The sequence below is a fragment of the Triturus cristatus genome, chromosome 8 (assembly GCF_964204655.1).
Source record: "Triturus cristatus chromosome 8, aTriCri1.1, whole genome shotgun sequence".
In the NCBI taxonomy this organism is placed as follows: Eukaryota; Metazoa; Chordata; class Amphibia; order Caudata; family Salamandridae; genus Triturus; species Triturus cristatus.
The window spans coordinates 1230619828-1230634845 of record NC_140591.1 but is presented as its reverse complement, the minus strand read 5'-3'; the positions used below and the strand labels follow the sequence as shown (position 1 = coordinate 1230634845).

General features: G+C 46.7%; 1 protein-coding gene across 2 annotated transcripts in view; it reads right to left on the bottom strand.

Annotated features, from left to right (window-relative positions):
- Positions 1 to 15018, bottom strand: part of SYTL5 (synaptotagmin like 5) — a 725724-nt gene that overhangs the window by 442768 nt on the left and 267938 nt on the right. For both annotated transcript variants that reach the window (XM_085622910.1, XM_085622911.1), the window contains one exon: positions 13110 to 13334. In XM_085622910.1, coding sequence (XP_085479036.1) covers positions 13110 to 13334 — 225 coding nt within the window. The remainder of the gene's footprint in view (positions 1 to 13109; positions 13335 to 15018) is intronic.

The following is a 15018-nucleotide window of genomic DNA, read 5'->3' as shown; positions in this document are numbered from 1 at the left end:
TTCAGGGGAGGTGCGTTTTCTCTTCCCCCCCCCCCCTCCCTTTCTAATAAGCCAACACTATATAACTGGTGCTCGATCTAGGCACTTGTTAATCCAGAGGCGGTTGGCTCTTGGAAGAAAAATTTGGGAGAACTGGATATATGCGAGGGAATTTTCCCCGATTGAGTAAGTGTTATAACCAGCGTGTTCCGACTCTTTCTAGTAGTGCATGTACTGCTATTGGGGTATAGTGTTATTTCTATTGTCTTACCCTGAATTACCTCATGTACCCCTTAGTATTCGCACCCATAGCTCCACCTTGGAACCCCCGCGGCTCCTTTTGCCCATTTCCGACATGTTTTACGTGCTTTATACCATTTAAAATGGGAGACTTGATGCCGTTTTTTATCACACTTACTGCTTTTAGGCCATAGCGTTATTTATATATTTTTTTCTGAATTATTTTGTTTATTTCCTAGTATATATACCTATAGCCCATCCCTGGTAATCCCGGGGTTCCTTTTTTCCATGCCCTACATGCTTTATGTGCCTTGTACTGTGTAAATGGGTGACCTTAGGTCGTTTTTCGAATTAAGTTCTGTTATTGCTGTCTGCCCCCAGTGACCTATTTGGTTGAATAATTCTAAGTTACACCTTTGATGGTGACTTCTAACTCTGGACCCTTACATAGATTCTTGTCCATTTCTTTTCTACAGAATGTATTGAATTGAGATTGGTGCTCTACCGTGACAGTAAGACGGGGACCACTTGCCTTTTAAGGAATTCTAAACTGGTGGAGAAAAACCACCTTAATGAAAGTTTCATAACTCTGAGTAAGTTTTATGTACTCGTTAAACACTTCAAAGGCTTTATTATCCTATGGATAGGCTTTGTACTAAACGATTACCAGTAAGAATTAGGGTCTATGGACTGTTAGCTAATATTTTTTCTCTCTCTACTACACAAGATTTTCCCAATCTTTAATAATTTTCCCTTTTCACTTCTAGAGGTTGTAGCATAGGTTAACACGTTTTTAGATACATCATTTGAATGGTGTAGATTTCTAGATAGTCCTCATAATAAGCAAGGACTTAATCTTTCTTTGAATATCTAGATAACTAACGCTATTCTCTTTTTTAGTTATCTTATACCTACGGTGGAATTAGTCCGGTGAGCTTCATTCTGGGCTTAGTATAACCAGTGTCTCCTCTGACCTTACATATTTTATAAGACGCCAGATGTGCGCGTATACAAGCTTTTGAAATCTTTTTTCGTGATTTATCCGCACTCTACTTAAGTTCTTGTGGCTCTACAAGTATGTACAATTTAAACATCTTTATATGACTTATTTGTGGGAACACTTGTTGGTGTTTTTCTTATCCTACCCCCTTTTTTCTACACTGGGTTTATGTTGTCCTTATATAACTCTTCCTAATGGTTTCTTGGTTATTATTTTTTTTATATGAATTATTATGCAGGACACTCTCTCTACTCTTTATTCAAGCACCTACAAAGTTTTCTTGATATATAAAATATGTGATCCATTCAAAAAAAATATATAATTGGGTTATAACTATCCCCACAGATGAGATTGACGAGGCATAAAAGAAACTTATGAAATCGAACGATCTACCCGACTTAACTTATTGTAGTAATTAACACTGTGAGTTTTCGCCTTTTGAAAATACCATCAGCGCCCTGAGGAAGGAAGGTATATGAGGTTCCGAAACGCGCGTCGGCGCAACCGTTTTTTCTGTTTTTCTGTATTGTTCTCTATGTGTATATGATGTTTCTGTATGTTGTTATTGATTTTTTTTTTTTTTTTTTTTTTGTAAAACCTTTATTGCACATAAAAATCAATACAAACATGGGCCTACAACCACCAGGGCCGGCCGCTAATATGTACATGGTCAACAACATCAAGGAAACAATGGGCCCCCTGGGGCTCAGCCGAATTGACAAAATATTGGGTTCACCTCAGAAGTTATCCGGATACATAAGTTTTAGAAATACAAACAAAAAGGAAAAATAAATAACACCAAAAGACAAGGCGTAAACCATCGAAAAAGAGGCGTCTAACCACGGCCGGGGGACCACACAGTACCAACTCCACCCTCGGGTGGTCAATGAGGATGATCAAGGGGGAGGTGGGGGGGACGGGAGAGCCATAACCATCTACAGGTGTAATGCAATAGTCCGGGAACCTCAGGATCAGGGGGACAAGGCGGCATCAGATGAGTCCACGAGGGGGGGTGTGCAGATGTTCCCACGGTACGCGTGCCACTGGTCCCAAATTCTACCCCATGCCCCTGGCTTACCCCGGGCCACATACACAGTCTTCTCTCTGCACATGCACCAGTCCATGTTCTTCTTCCATACTGACACGGTGGGAGGCCGCCGGGAACCCCAAAGCTGTGCGATGTCCCTCTTAGCAACCATGTTCCCAAGGGCCGCCCACCGAGTCTGAGCCGCATTATAATCGTTAGGCTCCCACACGTTCAGCACACATTGGCGAACCTCAGGCAACAGGGCGACCCCAGTGACGCATTCCATGACAGCATGCACCCGGCGCCAATACTCCGCAACCTTACGGCACTCCCAGAGAACATGGAGAAAAGTGGCGCTGAGCCCACAGCCGCGCCTACAGAGCCCGTCTTCAGAGAAACCCATCAGAACTAAACGAGGGCCCGTCACGTAGACACGATGGAGAATTTTAAGCTGGACAAGACGGAGACGCGCGGGTATGGCCACCTCCTTAGGGGAGGACAGCGCAGACTGCCAGTCCTCATCGTCCAGTTCCACCCCATCCCCGATCCACGCCTCCCGCAGACGCACGAGGACATCCGCCCGAATGTTTATTAGTTTTTTATAGATAAGGGAAATAGTACTGTCGGGCAAGTGACCGTCGAGTATGCGGTCCTCGAGTGGCGAAGACACAGGGACTGCAGTCCCCGCCCCGATGGCCGAGAGCAAAGCGTGGCGAACCTGAACGTAGCGAAAGAACTCCCTCTCACTCAATTCGTACTCACTCTGCAGCGCAGCGAAGGATTTAACCGCACCCTTCACCCAAAGGTCACCCACTCTGCTGATGCCAATCGTGTCCCAATGTTCGAATCCCTTCGTCGTCCAAAGGCTTCCCAATCTTTCAGACGCAAACAAAGGGGTCGCGCCCGTCAAGCGATCATTCCAGCCCATGGCCACATTCGCAGCCTTCCACAAGCGTACTGCAATCTTAGTGGGACCGGTTAAGGTCCTCCCAGCCGATCGAGAGTAAAGCGCTCTGTTAAAAAAATCTATCCATGTCGAAAGCCGTATTCGGACCAGGTGAGTACGTTGCATGGTTAATAGCAGATAGCTGGGAAGCCCAGTAGTACCTCCTGATGTCCGGGAGCGTGATGCCCCCGTCGTACCAGGGGAGAGTCAGTTTTGCAAGAGCAATACGTGCACGACCGCCCCAGACAAGTCTCCTCTGTAAGCTCTCTACTTCCCGGAAGTAGGCCGCCGGAATAATATCAAAGGAGTTCTGAAGTGCGTAAAGAAATCGGGGAAGGGACATCATTTTAAAAAGTGCCGCACGACCGAGGGGAGACAAGGGAAGCTTACGCCAGCGGGCCACGTCTAACCTCAATCTCCGAAGTGGAGAGAGGAGATTATGCTCGTAGCGGACAGCAGGATCCAATGAGACGTACACCCCCAGGTACGTAAAGCCGGAGCTGGACGCCTTAATGGGAAAACGAGAGGGCAAGAGAGGAAAGCCACCGGAGATAGCATAGACACAAAATTTGGACCAGTTAATGATCAAACCAGAGTTCTTGCCGAAGGAAGTGAGGATGTCAAAGAGCACATTGAGTGACCTACGCGGTGAGGTGAGGTACAAGAGAATGTCGTCCGCGTACAACGAAACACGATCCTCGAAGCCAGGGGCCCACTGGATCCCTCTTATCGACGGTTCCCAACGGAGCCAAGCAGCGAGCGGTTCCAAAGCAAACGCGAAGAGCAGGGGAGACAACGGACACCCCTGCCTAGTGCCCCTCCCAAGAACGAAGGGCCGGGAAACCCTCCCGTTAACGACCACCTGTGCCAGCGGGGCAGCGTATAAGAGTTTAACCCAATTAATAAATCCCGCCCCGAAGCCAAACTTTGCCAGGGCAGCCCAAAGATACGGCCATTCTATCGTATCAAAGGCCATCGTGGCGTCCAAGGAAACCAAGATGGCCGGCTCTGAAAGATACTCCGCCCTTGCAAGTACGCCATGTAGGCGCCGCAAGTTAAGGGCCGTATTCCGGTGCGGGATAAAACCGGATTGGTCCGGATGCACCAGATCGCAAATAACAGTAAGCAGGCGGTTCGCAAGAACCTTGGCAAGGATTTTCGTCTCTGCGTTCAGCAGAGAAATAGGCCTATACGAGGTGCAACGGTCCCGAGGTTTACCGTCCTTGGGAATCACGACTATAGTGGCCAGGCGTTGGTCATCAGGGAGAGAGCCGATTTCAAGCGACTCCGAGAACATACGACGGAGAAATGGTGCAAGTTTATCCGGTTGCAGTTTATAGAGTTCAATCGGGAGTCCGTTGGGGCCCATAGCCTTGCCTGAGCGAAGGGAACGGATCGCGGCTGCAATCTCGTCAACCGAAAGTGGGGCATCCATCTGCTCACGCTCCTCCACCGACAAGCAGGGCAAAGCAATATCCTTCAACAAGTGGCGAGAGTCAGCCTCATCTCTAGTAGACACCGGGAGTACACAGCACAGAAGTAGTCCGCAAAACACTCCACAATCTCACCAGGATCAGTCATACTCACTCCCTCCGACGTCTGAAGCACGGGGACCACTCGATTCACTCTCTCCTTCTTATCAAGCCAAGCAATCAATTTACCTGCCTTATCCCCAGCATCATACAGTCTACCCTGCTGCTCCCTATACATTGTCCGAGCAGCATCCGTAACAAGGGACTTATATTCGAACTGCTTCAGGTTGAGGGCGTGGAGCCCGTCCTGAGTGACACCCGTCTCCAAGGCAGCCTCCAACCCCGATATCTCAGCCTCCAACGCAACCACCTCCCCGTTCTTAGCCTTCTTGGCCTCCACGATCAGGGATAGGGCATGTCCTCAGAGGACCGTTATGAAGGCCTCCCACAGGGACACCGAGGACAAGACGGACCCCTCATTCTCCAGAAAATACTGATCAAGCGACTTAATGAGACCCTTGCGAATCTTGGGGTCACGCAAGTACCAGAGGTTAATGAGGGCGATCCGCCCGGCGGATCGCATCCCGGTATCGAAGAGGAGCCACAATGGGGAATGATCGGAAATGCCCCGGGCCAGGTGCTTAACCTCCCGGACCCGGGTGGTCTGGGCCGCGGGCATTAGAAAATAATCTAGTCTGGAGAGACTCCCGTGGGCCCCGGAGTGGAATGTGTACTGACTCTGTGTCGGATGTATCAACCTCCAGCAGTCCACCAGACCGAAAGTGTCCAAGAACCCGCCGAGCCACGCCTGGGCGGCCGAGAGGACCCTGGGAGGGTAACGATCCAACTCGCCAGAAATCACGGAGTTAAAATCCCCACCCACAATCAGGAGACTATCAGGAAGTTCAAGTAACATGCGACCCACATCAGAGAAAGTGGAGGTCTGGAGGCCCGGGGGAACATAGACCGAAACCAATGAAAGAGTTTGCCCCTCCCACCGCCCAGTCAAAGACGCATAGCGCCCTCTATCATCAAGAGTAACTTTGTCAATCTCAAGCGGGAGGGAGGAGCGCAGCAAGATGCCCAACCCTCTGGAGCCAGTGGTGAAGCCAGAGTGTGCGACCAGTCGGTAGCCCCCCCTGTTCATAGCATGACATACATTTCCCACCAAGTGCGTCTCCTGAAGAAATACCACATCAGGGGCCAATTGACGCAGATATTGCAACACAACCCCACGTTTGATACGGTCCCCCAATCCGTTGACGTTCCAAGACATCAGTTTCAACCCGTCCCCCCCCATCCCAACACAAGAAGCTGGAGTCCCCGGGCACGCAGCCAGACACCTGAAACTGAAAGAAAACAATAACACCGCCTTGAAAAGAAAAAACACACAACCCATCCACCACTGCCACCCTCCCACCCCCACACCATTGCCACCCCCCCCACCCTGCACCCCTGCGGACTATACAGCCCCCCCAACTTGCAGTGTGCCTGTCGCCCTAACAACCCCATGCTACAAGAAGACCCTAGAGGAGGAAAGGGACCCGTCCCCACCCGCACCCAGACGAATCATTAATAGGCAAAATATACAATTGAAGTAGAACCTGGCTGAGCACAGAAGGAAATGTCAAAGTAAAGGGCGAAGAATTATTCCTGCAGAGGCCCACCGCCCATGGCACCGCCAGTACGCCCAGTTCGGTCTCCCGGTTCTGGCAGGGAATCCAACCAGTCACTCACTGTGTCGGGGCGTTCAAAAAAGAGAGTCCGATCTTCATATTCCACACGAAGCCTGGCAGGGAAAAGCATAGAGTATTTGATGTCCAGATCTCGAAGACGGCGCTTCACCCCTGAAAGCTCATTCTCTGTTTCTGAACGAGTTGGGTGAAGTCCGGGAAGAGGTTGACGGAGGAATTCTCATACTTAACTGGGCCGTGCACCCTCGAGGCCTGCAAGATCGCATCCCGGTCTCTGTAATGAAAAGGTTTTGCAATGATAGGCCTCGGGGGAGCGCCTGGTCGAGGCCTACCGCCAGGGACACGATGGGCACGCTCCACGGCGAAGAATTTGCTCAGGCCTGAAGGAGCAAGATGATTGAGGATGAGATCCTCGACCATAAGGTCCACCGGACGATTGTTGGAAGTCTCCGGTACACCTATGACACGGATATTATTGCGTCGTGCCCGTCCTTCGAAATCCTCCAGCCGCTGGGACATCGCGTCGTTTGCAGACTTTAGATCGCCAAGAGTTGCCTGGAGGTCTGATACATCCGTGACAAGAGTGGACGTACTCAAGTCCAACGATTGAACCCTCTCGTTAGTCTTAGAGAGATCCGCCCGGATTAACGTAACATCAATGGCAACCGTGTCAATTTTACGGGCCAGAGCCTCGTACTGCTGGGCGATGGTCTCCCTTATGCCGTTGATGGCGCCCATAACGTCCTGCAGCGACAATTCCATGGAGACGGACGGACCCCCACCTGAGTCCTCCGTGACGGCACCCGCCGGCCCGGGGGTCCCTTTACCCTGGGTATAGCGATCCATGATGTTACTCTGGACTGGTCCTCCACGCAGGGATGTCTTGGTCTTCCGTTTCTCGGGATCCCCCTTGCCCCCCATGTTGGGCGATGCTCACCGGTGGGGTCCGCCCGGACCGATAGCAAATGGGCACCAGCAGATCAGACACAGACTGTCCGGGAGCCCGCTCGGGAGAGTTGAGAAAAAGGGGGGGCACAAATCAGTCCGGTACCAAGGCCGGAGGACGCCCCAGCCGTGCGAAGTAGCTCCTCGATCAGGACAAGCAGAAGTGCAAAAGCGAAACTGAAAGTGGGTGCGCGGTCATTGGCAAGGCTCCGATGCCGTTGTTGTTCAACTACTCCCCGGCCCCACGGTTCACCAAAGCACCGGGCACAGCTTCCAGGTGGGCCTCCAAAATACAAGACGCTGTATTTCAGGTCGCCCCGGTCCGATTTTCGTTCTGAGAAGAGTTATGGATTCAGCCAAGGTTCATCTTCCAGAATCTGTCCACAAATCCAGGATAGTGTCAGGATAAGTTGCGAGGAGCGGCAAGGGTCCGTGGAGCCCTGTGCTCACGCGACCATCTTGGATGCGCGCGAAGCTCCTCCTCTTGTTGTTATTGATTTTGACACTCTTTGATGTATTGTATTTATTGTACTTGTTTTTAATGTGTTTGTGTAAACTGTTTATGCACCTCTAGTATTTACACTGCTTCGTCAATTCACATAACGCTTCTTAGATGAAGAGTTGCATTGTTGTTCTGTTCTTGTACAAAAAATCTAAAGATTAATTCAATGAGCAAAGTAAATATAAATCTCTATATTTTTTTTAATAAAAACAAAAGAATGGTATAGAAGACTGTTTGCTTTCTGTGGGATAGTTTTTGTTTAAAGGGATTTCTCATGTGGTTATTGCCACTAAAAGGAAGTTCCTGGGGAGGACCATATCTGCAATCTGAGGGGCCCCAAACCATTTACAGGCTCCACAATCACTCAAAAAAATAAGAAAAAAAGCAGGGGGACCTCGTCTGTAAGAGAAGCAGTCTCAACACTTCCCTCTCCCTGGCAACCATTTAGTTGTTGACATGGAGACGCTGTGGGTGGTAAGACTGGTATGACCCATGAACAGCTGTGAACCAGAAGCACCACACAGAGAGAAGTGGACCAGACCCATAAAAAGAAGATAGCAGAAATGAAGCAACACGGAATAGCAGTAGAAGACAGTCAAGGGGGAACAAAAAGAGTCAACTGGCATCCAAAAACCAGGAAAAAATTGCAGAAAAGGAGGGAAGGGGCATATATTTTTAATTTGTGATGACCAGCAGGGTGTGGGATGATGGGTAGGAGGGGTGAGGTAGCACGAAAAAATAAACAAGCAGTAAACATAGCTAAAGCAAAACGTTTACCCGGTTTTTTACAAACTGTCTTAAGAGATCTTTTAAAGTAAAAGGTGACATGTTTTGAGACCCAAACCGTGTACCCTCCGTAAAGCTGCTGTATAATGAATACCTTCTCCTCAGGAAGGGGCACATGTGAAGCCGCTTACAGGTGTAGAGAAAGGAATGGGCAAACCCCCTTGGGGAACATTCCCGGACATCTGCCCTTCAAACTTCATCCTGTAGCAAGTAAAGGCCCTAGCGTATAGTGGAAACTTTAAACAATCGACCGCACATAATGAGCTTGAACAGAGTGACAGGAGACGTGTGAAAGTAAAACCCAATGCTGCAGTTACACCTGTGTAAAGTGCCATTGACTGCTGGAGACATTGCTCACCTGACAAGTGAATAGGCTCTGAGTGAAGATAAAATCTAGTGCTATAGTACAACCCAGATTAAACACAGTAGATCATTGGTATCACAGTGGTACAAATAAAAACGATGCAGAGCTTTCCTGAATTCCCTTACTGTCAGAAGTATCTCACTAGGTTTGCTGTCTGCCATCTTGGATTTTTTGCGTCCACATGATTTTCAAAGTGAGGTGTCTCGCTGATATCAACAAAGAACTATGCTATGCCGGAAAACTTGGCCAAGGTGGAATCCACAAGTAAAGCAAATTCAAAACCCGGATTTTAAACATGCATTTTACCTAGTGGCTAAGAATAGAGTGCCCCCGTGTTTTGTCCTGTGAATACCTAAATGTAAATGAATAATGACTATAGTGCAATTGCGTCACATCCTTCATTGTGTGGGAAAACGGGGGCAGCTCAGAGGATTTCTGATAAAAAACAAGCATGTTTGAAATGCGTGCAGCCACGGAGAGATTATGTGCTTGTTTGCCTAACCCCCCGTAGCTGCACGCATTTCAAGAGTGCTTGTTAAAGGCAATATGTCAAAGACAATCTGTGAGGCGTCACAAGTATGGCAGCCTAAACATAAAAAATAGCAGTTTACCTAATCGCCCCTTGTCTGCATGCATTTCAAGCATGCTTGTTAAAGGCAATTAGTGAGGCATACCAAGCATGCTTGAAATGTGTGCAGCCATGGGGAGATTAAGTAAACAAGCACAGATCAAGCGCTGTGCTGGGTAAACATTAAAAAAGATCCACAAAAGCGGATTAAACAGTACTTTGGCCTCGGGGCGCTGATAAGAGCCAACACACGAGGAACAACAGGAAATAGCATGCTACAGCCAATAAAAACAGAGGAAAACTAAGTGGCAAGCACAGGAACCAATGAAAAGCAAGGGGGCTGGATGTAAGCCCCTTTTAAGATTTATATTGAATACAATAAATTTCACAAGCACAGCGCAAGCATTGTGCAGGTAAAACCTAAAAATGATACCATTCTGTCTGGTGCCGAGAATGGTGGGCCTCCATGAGTTTAGTTAAGCCATTAAAAGATCTGAATAACATGAGAATGAAGCCCCACAGACTAACAGAGGAGGGCTGTCCAATGTTGATCTAGAGGATGAAGCCATGCCAGATAATCACTGACTATAAAGGTTTCAAAATTAGATTAGTACTATTAAATCGATTATCATCAAGAAATCTTGTAATTCTAACCAAAGCACTTGGACTCATGGATTAATGTTGGACAACCCTGTCAGGGTGGACTGTTTTAGTTGGGTTTAATAGCCGCAGCAGACTGCAGATGGACTCTTTTTTAGGTTTCTGAGGGAAAATGTGTGCAAAGTTCATTTGCGAGTTAAAATAATTTTAAATATCCACGGGCCTTATACGTAGAGCATGTGAATTGACCCAACCTTGTTGGCTGCAGTTGAGAATGAGTATGTTGATGCATTTTGCTGTAAAGAAAAACTCAACTGTTAATTTCTACAGGTACATGAATGCTAGAAAATGCATTGTTTCACTTTAGAGAGCCATAACCTTAGACAAGGATAGCCATAAACATAAAAAGGCAAGTCTTCAAGGGCAGTAAGGGATATCTGGAGTGTCTAAAGAATGTAAAGAGGTGCTTCGCTTCAGAGAAGCATTAATTATATAGGATATGATAGTGTGGCTCTCAGAGAATTCTCTTGGGTCTGCATTGTCCCAATACATAGAGTCTTCGTGCATACATGCCAAAATACCCGCTTAAGACGGGATTCTCCTAATTTGTGAAGCCACATGGGCTTAATTTTTGGTGTCTCCTGCCTAAAAATTGCCTCTGTTTTAATATAGGTTTATGGATAAAATACAACATTATCCAAATTTGTTTTTCAGTATCTCCCACCTTCTACTTTTAAAGTGTTGGTATGCATATCTTCATGCTCTGAAAACAAAGACGTGCACTCCAATGGAGTCTTAAGCAAAGACATGCACTTCAATGGAGTGCTGAGCAAGTAAAAAAACAACACTAAAAAGTAGTTGCATGACATCAACAGTGAAAGGCTACACCCTAGCCAACCAACTAAAGGCAAGGATAAAAAAGCTATGCTTCATGTGAGAGGAAAACTCGGAATAGGAAGGAGAGCCGCTAGTAAGAAGGCGGCAACTGAGATTGAGACGAAAGCCATCTAATCATGATCAAAGGTTAATTTTGGGGATTATTTTATACAATGCTGCCCGATACAGACAACTGTCTGTGGTGAGACCGTATAAGTGCTCTAAGATGCATGATCCTCTGGGACGAAATCCGAGCCTATTAAGGGGCCAGATGTGTGAAAAGTCAGCGACCTTTGAAGTCACTAGGGATCAAAGGTCATGTGATGTCATTTCTGGCACCCCACACACTTTGCTTAATCAACATATATGAAAAACACACATATAAATGGTTAATATATGTTACCAAATTAGAACCAATGACCCACATTTTACAATGATATCACAAATAAATCTTATTTCGACAAAAAGACCATGGACGCTTTCAGAACCAAAAATCGAGGATTGCTTTCTGTAAAGAACATTTCAAGCACAGAAGTCCTCTTAAATGTTCTCACTTTTGATAAAGTAAGCCAAACCATGTAGGTGCACGGTTTCCATTTTTTGACATATAAATGTTTGGGGGGTTTGCCCACATGCTTTCTTTTAGCATGGCTTTTCTGAAATTGGATCATGAATGATTTACCAATAACATATTGCCTGAATTATGCTGATATACATTGAATATAAGTCGAAGAGAGAAACACACCAGCCACCTTTTTCAATAGTCTATTATGTGTCATCTATTTTAACAAACTCCAATAGTATTTAACGACTTGGTATAATGAGTTGTTTAAGAAACAACGTCCTCCCTGAAAGTGCAAGCTTTTATTTGAATTTGTTTCAAGTAACGTAGATTTACCCCCTTAATTGCATCAAACATCATTTACATGAGTACCCCTGCAAAAAGTGCCCAACATTTGTCAAGAAATCCTGTCTCGACGGCTGTGTTATCTTTTAATTTAGAGGGATGGGCAGAAGATAAACATCTTTCCCCTATTAGCTGCCAGGATTTCTCAGTGAGCTGAACATATACCTCTAACAAATGCAGTGTTCTGAAGGTCATGAGTTTGAATACCAGCAAGCAGGGGCGTAGCTTGGCCAGTAAGATTGGGGGGGTGGGGGCAGGGTGAGCTTCAGATTTCACAACAGCCACACTGGCATAAAATAGTTAAAAACATTATATGACTAGCATAACGAGTCAGAAGGGCCTAAAGGTCAAAGGAAAGGGAAGAAAAATGCAGATTGGTAGGGGTCCTAAGTGAGGGAAAACAATATTTTGTAAACGAACTTAATTTTTGAAGACTTCCAAAACAGAGAGAGAGAAAGAGTGTGTGTGATTTGTCTCTCTGTATGTAAACATTTCTTGTGAAATTCGACAGACACCTCCCCATGCCCGACTGAAAGCACCTATACCCAACTATTTACCAGAAAATACATTTATTAGGGGAGTGTAACACCCCCCTGAAGCAAGGCCCCTGCCAGCAAGGTTACCATTTGTGGGGTGAGTATTGAGTAAGTGGACTACCATAAAATGGAAATATAGGTAAACATTTTTACATCAAAAGCCACTTGTGAATACTTGTCTTTTTGGTCACGTCAACAAATGATTAGCTATTAATACAAAATAAAAAAATTGCACTTGTTTTTGTCATTTCTTATGATTATTCTTTCTTATGATTATATTTTATGATTATCCAATTTTTTGTGCCCAATTTTATCACTCTCAGAAGGGTGAAAGTCTCGACTAGCCATTAAGGAAACCAAACTCAATAGCTGCAGTTCTCACACAATGTTAACAGCAAGCGCTTATTTCACGGTGCCACCTTACACCCACTTTCTTTTTGTGTCGCGCATGCTATGTGCGTAATGCAGGGCCCTGCAGCCCTGTGGCACAGGGAGGTCCTCAACCCTTCAGTAAGCTCCCAACCCTTCAGGGCACCACCACTCAGCCCAATGCCAATGAATATCTGTGGGATATGGAAGACTCAGGGGCCCCTCATCACACTACGCATGGGGGTTCCATCAATCACTGGTGCATGCAATTTATAGCCATTGCCTTTGAAGTGCTTACCCAATCTTAGCACACACAGTGCACAGCCAGGCCTTGCCAGTGCTAGGACCTAATACCCGGCATGCATTGCAGACGCGGAGTTTGCAGGCTTGGCACAGGTCCCCCCTGTCGAAGATTAGGCCAAGATTCTTCTGGCAGCGTACGCAGATTCTAGCATCGGCCTGGTTACGTAGCCGTCGGTTCCCTCCTCTCCTTCGAATTTCTAGCAGTTCATTCTGTAACTTCCTGCGAAATGAAAGAAAGAGAAACATTGATTCACATGGTGAAATCCACTAAGATCCCTCAAACTCAGACCAGACTAGGACATGTGAGGCTTTGTCCATACTAGGGGGTGGACCGTACTCTGAACTCTCATTGGTGGTTTTCCTATGACAGAGCATGGCAAGGGATGGGAGGTGGATGTGTGTTGGGGTGGGGGGACTGTTTGTTCGTGGCTGGGTTGTGCATGTGTTACGTTACCCTATGTTCCTTGAGGTTTTATGTCTTGCAATATTGCAATCAAAACATTTAACTGTCACAAATACAGTGCATAGGGACATGACTATCTATTCCTGCTATGATGAGCCCCCACCCATGATGTATTTCAAAAAAACAATAACATTTTGTTTATAAAAAATAATAATGAGCGCTCTGTGGGAGTCTCAATTATTGTAAAACCGGTGCATAACTTGAGCGGGTGGTTCCCGGTGCTCATCACCAGCACTTAATTATCAACACCACCTGCACTTTCATGAGCACCAGCTAAAGACACATTCCTTTATGGTAGACAAGGGGAGATTAAGTGATATGCCCAGAATCACAGGATGTTGGGCAGACACTGAGACTCGAACTTGGTTCCCCTACTTTGCAGTCCACAACTCTGGCCATTAGGCCATGCCCTAATCCCGCTTTCACGCTCGGTGGTTGGTTCTGTTTAAGGCGGCGCTGACAGGAGAAATGGGCTGGTGCCATGTGCCTACTAAACCCCGTCACTTATTTATTTACAAATTAACCACTGTGTAAAACGCGGGTAAACAATAACTGTTGTGGCACAAAACATGTTGTAAAAGGACAGCCCCATCTAGTCCACCACTGAGGATAAGGGGGGGGAGAGGCAATAGGTGCCTCTCCCTCCCGAGATGCCCACCCCCCATGCAAATGAACTACATGGAGCAGGGACGTAATGGGAACAGAAAGCCGCCCTGGCAAATTTCTTCAGAGCATCCTTCCTACTGCATGCAGCAAATCAGGGCTTTAAGTAGGATATAAAACTGGGCGGGTCTCTCAAAGGGGTGTGGTCGATGTAATTAAGGGCGTGGCTTAAAAACCCGTAAGCTAAAAATGTGTGCTTAGCATAGGGTGCTACTCGACTCGTATTTTGCTGTTTCTGTCATTGCATCCAGATATGATACAAGTAACATCATACCTACAGCAAGTCAGGACTATTGGCTTTTCCAATGGTTGTTAGTTGCATAAGATAATTAAGCAGCAACTATGGCTCTAAATAAATTGTTTGACTGCACTCTAACAAAATAATTCTCTACAATCACCACGGGATTTATGTGCAATGACCTGAAGTCAGCGGAGGACAGGGACCTTCTGGACTTATTACTGACAGCAGCGGTGAAAATGGTCCTCACAAACTGGAAAGACACTTCCAAGACATCGTACAAAGGGTGGTTCAACTGGATCACACATCTTAGAGGAGCAGACAACATATCTCTACAGAGTTCACCCTGGAAACCAGCTTCAAGAAGGATGTGGGGGTCCTTGGACACGTTTCTGGACTCTTTTGAGCCCCCGTGAAATCGTGGCAGGCCGGGGGAGACACGTCCTGGCACCCCAAGCGAGGCTCCACCCCAACAAGAATGTAACCGGGCTCTAATGGTCACATCCATTGTCAGACGAAGGTTTTTATGCACTGTTACTC